This window comes from Venustampulla echinocandica (genome assembly GCF_003357145.1).
Source record: "Venustampulla echinocandica strain BP 5553 chromosome Unknown scaffold_2, whole genome shotgun sequence".
Taxonomy (NCBI): Eukaryota; Fungi; Ascomycota; class Leotiomycetes; order Helotiales; family Pleuroascaceae; genus Venustampulla; species Venustampulla echinocandica.
The window spans coordinates 632,952-646,067 of NW_022474207.1; the positions used below are offsets into that span (position 1 = coordinate 632,952).

The 13,116-nt window shown below is 48.3% G+C and overlaps 5 protein-coding genes across 5 annotated transcripts; 3 read left to right on the forward strand and 2 right to left on the reverse strand.

Annotated features, from left to right (window-relative positions):
• Nucleotides 1–35: 35 nt before the first annotated feature.
• BP5553_04557 (uncharacterized protein) lies at nt 36–563 on the forward strand (the record flags this gene model as incomplete). Its single annotated transcript, XM_032013180.1, has 3 exons — nt 36–144; nt 220–367; nt 425–563. The coding sequence occupies 3 exons, from the start codon at nt 36–38 to the stop codon at nt 561–563; spliced, it is 396 nt and encodes a 131-aa protein (XP_031869780.1).
• Nucleotides 564–2,200: 1,637 nt separating this feature from the next.
• BP5553_04558 (uncharacterized protein) lies at nt 2,201–3,749 on the forward strand (the record flags this gene model as incomplete). The annotated part of the gene is made up of 5 exons (XM_032013181.1): nt 2,201–2,291; nt 2,349–2,635; nt 2,717–2,930; nt 2,991–3,405; nt 3,464–3,749. 5 exons carry the CDS (start codon nt 2,201–2,203, stop codon nt 3,747–3,749), a joined length of 1,293 nt encoding a protein of 430 aa, XP_031869781.1.
• A 433-nt stretch (nt 3,750–4,182) lies between these two features.
• On the reverse strand, nt 4,183–5,445 carry BP5553_04559 (uncharacterized protein; the record flags this gene model as incomplete). Its single annotated transcript, XM_032013182.1, has 1 exon — nt 4,183–5,445. The coding sequence occupies one exon, from the start codon at nt 5,443–5,445 to the stop codon at nt 4,183–4,185; it is 1,263 nt and encodes a 420-aa protein (XP_031869782.1).
• Nucleotides 5,446–6,003: 558 nt separating this feature from the next.
• Nucleotides 6,004–6,816, forward strand: BP5553_04560 (uncharacterized protein; the record flags this gene model as incomplete). Its single annotated transcript, XM_032013183.1, has 2 exons — nt 6,004–6,144; nt 6,337–6,816. The coding sequence occupies 2 exons, from the start codon at nt 6,004–6,006 to the stop codon at nt 6,814–6,816; spliced, it is 621 nt and encodes a 206-aa protein (XP_031869783.1).
• Nucleotides 6,817–9,508: 2,692 nt separating this feature from the next.
• Nucleotides 9,509–10,303, reverse strand: BP5553_04561 (uncharacterized protein; the record flags this gene model as incomplete). Its single annotated transcript, XM_032013184.1, has 3 exons — nt 9,509–9,781; nt 9,841–10,076; nt 10,138–10,303. The coding sequence occupies 3 exons, from the start codon at nt 10,301–10,303 to the stop codon at nt 9,509–9,511; spliced, it is 675 nt and encodes a 224-aa protein (XP_031869784.1).
• Between the last annotated feature and the right edge of the window lie 2,813 nt (nt 10,304–13,116).

Here is a 13,116-nt window from a genome sequence, read left to right on the forward strand (position 1 = left end):
GATTTTTAGATTCTCGGCTACCGCTAATCAACACCATGGTCAATCTCGCAGCTCCTATCCAGTCCCTCCTGGCAGCTGCTTCCCTTGCCGAAGCCAGCTCTCTCGAGACACGCACAGCTGACTGTAGAGACGATCATCCTAAAGGTTGGGAGCGAGGATCAGTACGCCTTCAACGCCAAAATATACCAATCCTGCACTACTAATACCCAGGATCTCCAGACCCAAGACGCATCAACGAACTAGCCGCCCTGGATTTGAAGTGTGTAACTAACGCCATCGGAACGGTCTTCCGTAGGTGTGGCAACACAATCATCGTCGGAATGGCCATTGGAAGCGGTGCCAACCTACCCACGATTTCGTCGCCATGGTGAGGGCATTTTTCAAAAGTCTTCTGGGAAAGACGCTTTTGCTAATGTGTTTACAGCAAGGATGTTGCCCGGGGTGCTGGTCAAATCATGGATGCTTGTTCTAGAGCTGATGGAACGGTGATGGGACAGGCACCGGCGTGGGGAAATGGCAGCATGATTCTCTCGGTTCGTGCCCCAGACCAAAATGGAAATTAGACCTAGACTAGATATCTTTTTCGCCTTCTAAGTTCTATCTTTGCATTTTCAGGTTTGAATGTTATGTCTTTTCAACCGTCTACAGTTACCAAGGAGCATTACCGTGAGGTTTATGATAGAGGAGCAGCGAGAAGAGGGGGGCGAGGGGGCGAGGAGGTCACTTCGTTGCCTCGGAACAGTCTTATATCTTGCTCGGTGGTGTTAAAGCTTTCGTGAGGCAAGTCTGAATTTGATATATGGACAATAGACACATACAATATTCTTGAAAAGCGAATAACCTCCTCCACACCCTCCCTACTATAAAGGGTGATACCGATGCCAATCTGGAGATAGTTTCGGATTCCAATATTTGTCACCGTTGCTTTTAACATGCAAGTTTTCGAGCCAAGCGAATCGTGACGCTTCAGTACGCTAACGCGAGTCGCAGACTGCTCTCTTTGATCATTCTGGTATTAGGGGCTCTTATCTTTTTTAAAAATCTGGGCAATGGAAAGAGAACAAGCCAAGGGGGCCAGAAGCGAGGCAGCTCGTGCAGGGAGAATTGTAGCATTTTAACACACCAGATAAGGCCGCCGTCCTTGATAGCATTGAGAATCAACAGTAATGCCCTTCGAATTCCATTAACAGCAAACGGAGTTTAAAGAGAGGGAAATAGTCACGACTAAGACTTTAGGTTTGCTTAGAAAATCAGTGTTGTAGAGAAGGAATAATAGCCCCGCCCTCCTAATTGGTAGAAATAGGGGGAATAAGCGAGATGCGGAAAATTCATGACCTCATAGTCTAGATTCTGAGTGCTAAGCGCAATGCGCCAATCTATCTTTGAGCTTAAACGCATAAGAAGTTGACCGTAGTACAGGTGGGACATTGTTGCTATACGACTTTCTACTAGCTTGCTCTTGCCGTAGAAGTTGGAGTTGTGGGGTGCATTGTGATTTAATGTTGTCCACAAGGCGGGCAATTCTGGGTTCTCAGAATCCCCGCCTGTCACCAGCCAACCCCTCCATGGACCAAGCTCCTCGCCCGGCAATCATACTTTGCCAAACATTTTGTACCATGATGCGTTGTATCGCAGCACAAATTTTCGATTATATTGGTAATATGTTTACGACTCTGGAAACGGATCGATATGTGATAGATAACGACGACGAATTAATTAATCTAAGTATCCTCAAGGGCCGAGGTCAATATACCACGTGTATGCCACGGCTGACTTAGCAATACTAGTCCCTTCCAACACCAGGTTTCCCCTCACAGGTACGGTCCGTACTGATCACCACCGCAACCAAACTCTCAATTTAAGCTGTATCTCCTCATCAGATAGTACGGAAAACGCTACCCCCGAGAGTCCTGCGATAACTATATGAGTAAGTTGAGGTGCCAGGAACCGAGCTTGAGAAACTCCGCTCGATTGCTGCACGTCGAACATCAGACCACTTTGGCAGAAAACATCGTACGCTTCCTACCACGCGCCTCCGCCTTGAAAATCCTCCCATAACTTGGTTTTATACACGCCATTCCAATTCTAGTATATAATCTTCGTTCAACCCACCGTGCAACATTCCATGGCTTCCAACTCCGTTCCACTATCCTCCACAAACTAACGACCTTCAACCAATTAACACAAATCACCAAGCACTATGGTATCATACATTACATCCCTAACGGCTTCCCAACGCCTAGGTGCAAGCGGAGGCCCAGCTCTCGAAATAAAACTCTCTACTTCCAATGGTTTGACAACATCCACTAATTCCCTTCCAATAATCATCGTACTAAATATTATTCCAGGAATCTACACCTCCCTCATATCCATAAGAGGAACTGGAAATGAGCACGTGGTTCATTCATTTAGTGATAATCAGGAACACTTAAGCCAAGCACTCCACAATATCGACAATGTTATCGCGCCCTTGCTCATCAAGGAGAAATTCGACCTTGGTCAGGATCTAAACAAGATCGATAGATTTCTGAAGGAGCTTGCTGCCAGCGAAACTGGAGCGAGTTCCTACAGGTTAGGGCATCAAGAGATGATGGGAATTAGTATCGCATGCTCGAGGGCGGGTGCTGCCTGTGCTGTTTGTTACCCCTTTTCATCCTCGCTTATTCATTTCCCCTTTCCAATTCAGATACATAAAACGCCCAGCTGATTCACCCAGGGACTTCCTTTATATGAGTTCCTCCGACAAAAGGCGCCAGCTGCAAAAGCTCCATATATCATGCCCGTCCCTTTCTTCACTGTTCTGGACAGTGACGGGCTGGAATATAGCATTGCACCAGTAGGGGCATCAAACATGACCGATGCTATACGGATGGGCTCAGAGACCTATCGCTGTTTGAGAGAAGCTCTGGAAGAAAAGCTAGGGGCGGCTGGTCAGTGACTTATCTCATATTTTCATCTAAACACCACTTTCCAAGTACTGACAGGCATAGCGACACACACGACCTCCTCGGGGTCTTTCTCCCTGCCTCTTATTCCCCACCTTGAAGCCCTCCACCTTCTCGCCACAGCGATCCACACAGCAGGCTACACAGGAAAAATCTCCATGGGTATCAATGCTGCTTCAGCCACCCTCAACACTCCTGAGAAACTAAATATCTACCATGACATAATGACTAAGTACCCCATCGCCCTTCTTGAGGATCCATTCCCAGAAGACGAGTGGCAAAGCTGGATGCATGTCATGTCTGAGAAAGGTAGGGAGGAGGGAGCATGGAAGTATGTGGAGATTGTGGATTGCGAGACCATGGCTCATAAAAGGATGCAAGAAGCCCGAGCAAAGGGAGTGTGTAATGGCATCCGGATTAGTTTAGACCAGTTTCCAACCCTGAGCGAGGTTTTTGCCACGTGAGTCCCCCCTTATACCCAGCCTTTTTTTGCCCCCGCTAATATAAAAGAAAATCAGTGCCAACCAGGCCTTCTCCTACGACTGGGGCGTCTTCATCTCCCATTCACATTTAGAAACCAACGACTCATTCATCGCTGATTTGGCCGTCGCCCTCCGCAGCGGCCATATTAAAACCGGCGCCCCCACCAGAGGAGAGAATGTTGTGAAATACAATCGTCTCTTGGAGATTTTCGACGAGATCAAGGATTCTAGAGAGGATGTGGAGTTTGCTGGGAGCCAGTTCAGGACAGCGAATGGGAGAGTTGAAGGGGGGAAAATTCCGTTGAATTTGTATGGGTACTAGGATTTTCTTGGGCGTTGGATTGGGGGGGGGNGGGATGGTTATGAGACGAGAGAGTAATTAGGAAAGTAAAACTCATGGAATAGAAATGAAAGATTCTGTAGCTACTACTCTACTTCTTGACCAGTGTGTTAAAGGAATTGAACCCATTGGAGTTGAAGAGTCTCTTCCACTCACTTCTCAACTGAATCCTCAATTATTAGCTCATTACTTAACCTAACTTAACTCGATTATATAAATAGATAATTAAGTAGTTGAGTGTAAGCAATGGGATGAAATCAATAACACGATCCGTGTAAGATGTGACTACACAGTGGAGAACTATGTAGATTTGTGCGGCGAACGCGTTGGTATTCGCGCCGTGGGCAAGAAGCAGGTTCAAGACTTCGATTTATCGTGTCGTTCTTTGCCTATTACCCGTAAAGAGGAGTAATGTCTAATCCATTGAGTTTTTATCATCGATCGACGTCGGGGTAATGGGGAGAAGAATTTTCACTGCTGCTGCGTTCCCGTAGTGAGATGCGTAGTCTAGTGGGGTTTCGCCTTGTGGAGTTCGAGCACTTGGAGACGCGCCACTATCGAGGAGGAGTGATATGATTGCTGAACATGCGGGCGTAACGTTGCTAGCTGAAACATGTAGTGGCGTAAGTCCGTCATTGTTAGAATGGGCTATGGCAGCTCCTTTTTCGATAAGGTGTTGGGCGAAATAAACGTCGTCAGCCAGAATAGCTTGAAATAACGGCGTGCGTCCGCCACCATCTGTAGAATTCACATCCGATCCTCTTTCCAAGAACAAGGCAAATATTTCTCTTCCTCCCATTCGAACATTTTGACAAAGATCTTCAATTCCGGCTAGCTGCTGCCCTCTAGTATCAACATCTGATCTAGCACCTATCATCACGCCAATTATATTGGCCATGAAAGCTTGTTCCGCTCCGCTCGCAATTCGAACAATTTGATGAAGAAGCGGTATTCCTTCATACTCGTATAATTTCTCTCTGGTATTAACATCTGCTCCAGCATCTAGCAATAGAGTAACCGTCAAGACTCGTTGTTTCATCCCATGGACGGTCCCTCTGGAAACTGGGTTGATGACATGGAAATCATCGTAACGTTCGATGTCCACAAGTGCTTCCAGGAGAGCGATATCCATTACCGACCTGCTTGGTTTGCAATGTCTGAGCATAACCTCGATTATTTCGGTTCTCCAATTGGCAGCTGCAATCCGCAACGCGTACCCAACACCCTCATCCCTAGCCACTCCATCATCAAACACTCGCCCATTCCCCTTCATAACCCAAGTCAAGACCTCCTTAGCACATTCCAATCTCCCCCCTTCAACAGCCATTCCTAACACTTTCGAAGTAACAGGACCGCCCGCTTCTATTAGAACCCTTAGAACTTCGACATATCCAAAGGACGCAGCCAGGCTCAGCGAATTCGAGCCATCAACGTAGTACCCGTAAGGATCCGGAACTTCGAGGCTTGGGTCTGCACCATGTGAAAGAAGAAGCTTAACGGAAGGGAGATCGCTGTTCTGGACGCTGACATGCAGTGGTGTGTGATGCCAAGGGTCCCGGGTGTTGATGTATTCATGTGATGTACTCAACAATCGAGAGAGCTCCGGGGCGTCTCTACACGATGCTGCGATATGCAGTGGCGTCGAAAACCGTTCTTCTTCCTCACACTCGTAATCCATCTTGCGCTTTGAAAGGCCTTACGATGTGCTCATGCGGCTATTTTCCTAGCTGGGACCGAGCGAGACAAAAATTGTGAAGCAACGCAGGCCAGAGTGATGTTCTGAGGGACTATAAGCTATTGTCATCGGCGCCTAAAAGTCAGCATGTGCAGGGCTGACTAAGAATACTAAGGCTTCGACCCCCCTATTTCTTCTCTGCTCTGTTGGCTGGAAGCAGCCCATCGGATCAAGTCAAATTATGGTATACTTCCAGTGTCCGCCGTCGAAAAAGCTTGACGAAATACAAGTTCTTTTGACACGTGCTTTCCCGGTAGTCTACCTGTGATCAATCTATCTTCCCTTCCTACTTCTCTTCTCAGCTTGTCACCAATACGAGTACCCCCCGCTCTTCATTTATTAACCTGTCCGCTCAACACCATCGCATTTACCTGCCATTGTTCGCTATTCCTCACCAGCTAACTCAGTTCTTGTACCGGCGATAAGCAATCGCTTCTTCGCAGTTGCAGCCAAACCCCGCTTCATTCAGTATTTCTAAAGGGGAGCATTGCGGTCTTCCAAATGTCGTCAGACGACATCCAATACCCGTCAGGATTCGGCTTGAAAGATGTTGTTGCCTGGGGAACTACGGGTCTAGTCGTCCTCGATGAGCCCTCCAAGACAATCATCAGGACACCTCTTGATTCTCTCGACCAGGAGCGCGTATGCCTCATATCGAGGGAAAGGCAGGTCTATGAACGATTTGTTACATGCGGAGGTCATAAAGGAATACTATCTTATCACGGAATCTTTGAGTCGGGGATCCGCCTAGAGTACGCTCCCGAAGGCAACCTCCACACGTTTAACAAGAGTCATGACGTCGATTTCGGACAACGATTGCGCTGGGCTATTTAGATTGCAGAGGCGATCAATTTTATCCACGGAGCTGGTGTCATTCACGGAGATCTAACACGTGAAAACATATTCTTAGATGAGAATCTCAACGCTAAGCTGGCCGACTTCGCTGGATCATCTATAGACGGATCTCCTCTCCCCATCGCAGTAACGGCTAGTCACGAATACCCCGGGTCCCTCGTATTTGTCCAGGGCGATCTCTTCGCGTTCGGCTCCAGTCTGTACGAAATCATGACTGGACACGCACCTTACAACGGCTTAACCGACAAAGAAATTCATACCCTATACTCAAAGGGTGAGTTTCCTAATACCGAGTTCCTACAGGCGATTGGAAGCACTATTAGGAAATGCTGGCACGGCCAATACTGTGCATCTGACTCGGCCACGAAAGATATAAGAGGCATATTTCCCCCAATGCCCTCCTTCCAATTCCAAGTCCAAGGTGACGAATCATCGACCCAAAGTAGCACAACAAGATGAAATGCCCATCTCTCTCTACCCAGCATTCACTAAAACATTGTCCATTGTCGTAATCACTATAGTCATCGTTCTCTTCTACCTAAGACCGTCAGCGTGAGTTAGTTGATTATTACGACAGTAGACCTACGGGCTGAGACGGCGTCAATTCAGGAGAGACAACTTGATCACTTCCCGGCCTTTTGAGATGTTTTCATCTAGATCATCTCGCTACTTTTCACTATGGCTAGCTTAGCATCCTCGCATTGTGTAACCCGTTTTTTCAGGCTTCGTCACATCGATCTTATTCTTGGGTCCGCCTAGCAGTCTTTGTACTATATCTTGTCTTGGAGGTAAAAATAGAGCTAAAACCCAGAAGACACTTTTTGCAACTATAAAGCAGGACAGCCAGGCGACAGTTAGGTACATGCGGCTCTATATCCCGAGGAACAGCTATACTCAATCTTAGCATTCACATCTCTACGCCCTGATATCCTACCCGGGAAGGTTGAAGATTACAAGAGCTTCTCTCTTAAGCTGATCACACCATTCGGACCCTTACCTTTCGGCGTGTTTGGGTTTAGGGGACTAAACGGAGAATGAGCAGCTGCGTACCTTGGGGGAAGCTGTGTTCGTATGACGGTATGAGGATGCTCTGCGCTTTGCTGGGTATATTGGATGTGCTGGGATGCCGTTTGCTCTGCGGCGTGTTCTTGTACCGTGGGTTAATAACGAATAGCTATGGTTTGGAGTCGAGGATATTGATTAGTAGTGATCTTTGATTCATATGATAGATTGCCTGTTGGTTTGGTCTATTGAATAGGTATCTGTGGCGACGATACGCCTCGCTCTGTGAACCCACCTGACAATCTTCACAATCAAGCCCATTACTAGGCCATCGTTCTTCCCCGGCTGTAGCCTTTTCTAGGTATGATGCAGATTTGCGTTAATAAGTACGCCTTTACTAATACTGACAAAACTTGCTTGTTATGCATGTGAAGGGAGCTCTATAAAGGGCGCTTATAAAAGATGTTGTTAGCTTAAATAGCCTAAAGCAAGGAGGAAAGGTATAACAAGGCTGATAACTAGTAAACCAATTTCTTATTATTATTAGTAACTATTTAAAACCGTTTACACTTATGATACTTAGTAACAAAGGATAGGGAGTCCCTTCTAATCTATTAACACCTTGGCCTCCTCTAGGGCGCGTTTAAACTCCTAAAGGGCTACTCGACCTACCTTCTCTTCTTCAACCTTCAACCTCCAACTTTCAGCACTCAACCTCCAGCTTTCATCCTCCAACCTTCAACTTTCAACCTTAAAAGTCGCTTTACCTCTTTAACTTTCAATTCTCAACCTTTCCAGACTATCAACCTTCTTTCAACCTTTCATTCAACGCTCAAACCCACGGTATAGCCGCTGTCAAAGACTCAAACCCAACAGCTGAACATTCATACCAGCACTCACATCGAGATTCTCATTTCAACCGAGGTGCAAATGCTTTCCATGGTCCCGCATTACTTATCTAGTCCCAGCACTGGCACGCCATAGCATTGTAAACGAGTGGCAAGCTCTTCCCTACTCACAGAGGAACAAGCTGGCTGCTCTACCTTAGGGATGCGTTGGCTGTGCATAGGGCACCACTAGAACCTGAAATGGGGGTAGAGATAGGGGCTCGCCGTGTGAAGAGCACGAGAACCGCTGAATTCCGAATATAAACCAGTGAGGTCCTAGAGACAGCTGTCGTTGCGCTCAAGTGATCGCTGTATCGGCGGAGATATTCATATTCCCCTTTCCAGTCTGTGGATGTCGTAGGCAGGACTGGCAATCCAAGTCCAGCTACACCCAGCCCCTACAATGGCAGGAGGGGGTAGGCGTCTTCCTAGATATCATTCCCGGGATAGAAGACCGAGACCCCCCTCCATATCCCTTATTGACCTTTTGAAATTCACCACCGGCTTCGATATCATTTTCATATAGACATAATAACTATCAGCCTTAGATCTAGCACCTAGCAGGTTATAGAGATTGTCGACGGCGTTTGTATGCTCTTCTTGTAGCTTGTAGTGCTCTAGCTGGCTTCGGGCGGTGTACTGGGTGCTCAGTCGACGTGTAATGTAATATCATACAGTGGCGGTGCTTTGGATGCGTATTTCGACAGGTATCCCGAGGTATATAGATGTGTTTGGTGGGGTCGACTTAGCTTGCTAGTTGGTCCTAAAGGCATTTGGCAAATCTGCTTGCTGATTGTTCGCTCCTTGTAGTAAGTGATATTGAGAGTTATGGGGGAGAAGTGGGCGGAGATGTGTATATATGGTAAGGAAAGTTGGTCTGAAGAGCAGAAAAGGAGCAAGATGTTAGAGATACAGGACTTTAATGCATCAGCCATCAACCGGCATGCTAACTTGCCGCAAATCATGAGTGGAAGGTTGTATATATCAGGCGTGGATGAAGCAATTCCCGTCTGGAACCGCGAACGGCTTTGATTTACATAACCGCAGGGATTGGACTGCGGATTGCAAATATATATTCTTGGTTCATGGTTCATAGGTTTATGATGGGCCTATACTCTATAATTGTAGCGCATCAATAGAAATATACAAAAAATGTTGTAAATGTAGATGTATATATAGGAGACAGAAAAACCACCAGGATTTCTTCTCTTCCACCAGCTCTTATCTCTCGAGTCCATCCATCCCACCCACGGCTAGGGGATTTAAAACCCTCCACCGCTATTCTTCTCGTCGATGGCCCGGTATCTCTGCTTCTCCTTTCGGTCCTTCAGTAGCATGGCCGTGGCGAGGACGAGGGCTACATCGATACCGACAATACCGAAGGCGCCCGTGAAGATTCGATCGAGGAAGTTGTTGGCGATGGTGGAGTAAGGGCTGACGCACCCAACGCGCGCCGCGGCCACGAGGCCATTCGGGCATGTGGCGTCGACGACGAAGGGCGGGGAGGTGCTGTTCATGTAGCCGCAGCAATTGAGCTAGCGGGGGTTTGTTAGCATTTGCGTGGAGAACCAGAGCATCCCTAGGAGGGACATACCTGAACCTGGAGCAAACTTTGAACCTCTGGCTTTTGTTTGTTCCAGATATTGGAGAGATTCTTCCTCGTCTCCAGAGTTTCGAACCATATGCTAAGACCAAGTATCATCGTGAAGAGCGCACACACGACCGTCATGTATCCGTGGACTTTCAACCATCCTCGAGTCCCTGGCATGACTATCGCGGGCACGGAGAGGAGGAATGTGATGAAGACCAGAACGGCGTTACCGATGGCGGCTGTTGTACCGTTAGCATCGAGGGTATTTGGGCAACCTTGCGTACTGCTGGAGCGGCATACCGTTCAGCGGGCACATCGCCAGTAGTAGATCCTGCACCACCGTCTCGGCCGTCAACTCCTTCGCCATCTCTGCCTCTGTCATCAAGGCGAATATAATCAACAGGGCCCCGGTGGTCACGAATAGCACGTCCATCACCACATATCCGATTAGAAGGTTGTCGCGCATCTTGGGCAACGTCTTGTGGTATCGTATCGATCGATCTGCGCGAGGGGAATCGGTCGATTAGGGTATCTCCAGCACTTCTAATGACGACCGGCGTCTATAACCTTCTACCAGGCCGAAGAAACTGGAGGAAAAGAGAGGGCAATGAATGAAACGTTTGGATCTGGATTAAAAGAGAGTATGCATGGGAAACAAAAGCCAGCGAGAGACGGACGGACGGACGGACGGCCAGGCAGATTCGACAGACACTGTAATGCAGGACTCGAGAGCTTACGACAGTACTTCGTAGTAGGAGAGAGAAAGGAAACACTTGCAGTGCATTATCGCGCCATTGTCGCGGCTCTGGGCTTGGGGGACGGGGTCCTAGAACATTGGGCGTTTTGGATTCTGCCTCAAGATGGTCTGAAAGTGGCAGCGGCTTTGCCGCCAATCTCGGGCTGGCACGGGCCTGTGGATTTCGCACTTTGTGGGTTTGCGTTGGCGCTTGATTGGCTGCGCATGGACGGTTCGAATCTACGAGTGCCGTTGACGAAGTTGGTGAGGCAGCGAGAGGAGAGCTATATTTAGGTACCTGGGGTTGGGTTGGGTTAGGTTGTGCTTTATTGGGGGCATGGCTTTGTGCGATGTACTATGTACTATGTACTGTGTACTATGTACTATGTACTGTGTACTATGTACTGTGTACTGTGTACTGTTGTTGCAGGAAGTACGGGTAAGAGAGAGGCTTCATCTTAATATCTTAATGGATTGATTGCACACCTCGTAAAGATACGCTCGGACGGGGCCGGAGATGCTTGGATGGTAGCCTTGGCATGTACTGGTGGGCTTATTATCCACGTGAGGTATGAGGGATTAGGTAGGTACATGTACAGAGACCCTACCTGATTAGGTACTACCTGCAATGATGTATACTTCGTAGAAAGTATCAAAGCGAATAATATTATGTTTTAGAAAATATGTTTGCTTTAATTATTGAATATGATCCAAATAATCTATATCTAGACCTCCTGTACCAAATCATGGATTGGATGCCTGGGTACCTGGTGAAGATAGGGGGGGTTGCTTCTACGGTACTCCTTAGGCTCTCTTAGGCTGTGCAGTGTCACATCACCGCCCGGCAGAAACCACGAAGTGCTCATATCATCACGTGCCATTGTCACTTTAGAGTCACTGTCTTGGAGCCTGTAGCTGGGCATGCAAGTGTGAATGTGAATGTGAATGTGAATGTGAATGTGAATGCGGATAATGTAAATAGAAATGTGAGTACAGCACTTTCGTACCCCGTACAGTGCTACAGTACATATCTAGATTGCAGATTGTAGATCATCTGCATAACACGCTACAGCCTACAGTACAGTCTTTGGTTCGTTCCTGGAGCTCCGTTGCACGGGACTCAACGTCTTTCTCTGTACAAAGTAGCACGTACCAGGACTTGCACACCTTAGCACACCCGGGCACCTGTATAACTCACTGTACAAAGTACAAAGTACACTGTACCAAGTAACTCCGTACTGCAACGCGCTCTCAGAGGCTCACAGCACCTCCATAATGATGACTAACCGAATTCCGCGGCCTCCCATTCGACGCCGCGGGGCATCGGCGAAACTGCAGCCCCGCACGCTAACTGGGTGGCGGCTAGCTAGTGGCTTTCGTAAGCGTGTGGTGGGCGCTATCCTTTAAAGGTGCTGCTATCCTCTCAAAACAGCAACCACTTGGCCACAAACAGCTTTTGCATCGAGAGCCGCGTCGAAACGTTCATCCGCCTCCCTCCTCCCACAAAAGCGATCCCTGTCCGCGAAACTCGAACTCGACTCGAGACTTGGAGAACCCGTTGAAACTCCGTTTTATTGCGCCCTCCACTAATTGGGAGTTGATTGTCCAGTCGCCAGTTGCCAGGACGCCAACCCTTCAGCGCAGCTCTACGTCCCGAACTCCGGTGAGACATCGGTCGCCGGCCACACACGCGGGAGATCGGTATCGGGATTTGGTATAGGGCAAAGCTTATAGCTTATAGCTTTATAGCATTGTTGCTTGTTGCTTGTTGTTTGTTGCTTGGTACTTGATACTTGAGGTACGTCGATAAGCACTCTATCTATCTATACCGGTCAGCCTGGCTCTTCATTCCTTGCTCTGTGCTCTTTTGCATTTTGCCTCTTTCCTTGTTGTTGCTCTTGTGGTGTTGTTGTCGCATTGCATTCCGCTGCATTCCAATCCGTTCCCATGCACTACTCTCTCTGCTCCTCCTCCCCTACTCCCCTCCTCCCCCGTTCCGTGCTTCTCCGAAGCCGGTTGTCGCTATCGGCCTGCAGTATATGTATGTACAGTACAGTACAGTAGTATATTATATATGCAGTTGCAGTTGCAGCAGCACATACATACTACTACAGTACTATGTACATGCACATAACATGTGGCCATAACGAAACGGTCCGGCTTGGCCCTCAAAAAGCCCCCCTTTGTCTCTTTGTCGCTTTGTCGCTTTGTCGCTTTGTCTCTGGGGAACGGACGGGGACCGAATCCAAATGCATGGATGGGCGGAGGGTCGAGGCCAGATGGCCGCCATTATTGCATCCATGAACCACCCCGTCCCATCCACCATCCATGCCCTGCTGCCGACCGCTACAACCTGCCACACCGGCGCAATCAAACCAACTCTCCTGCAGTGTGCAGTCGATCAATCCTCAACCCGAAACCCCAAAACTCACGCGTTCATGGTGCAGCGGCCGCGGCACGGTCAGTTAGCTCAGGAGGGGCGAGCTACGAGGGCCCCGGGGAAGCGACCAGTGCCGCACCCACGCGGCATCAAAATGCGATGG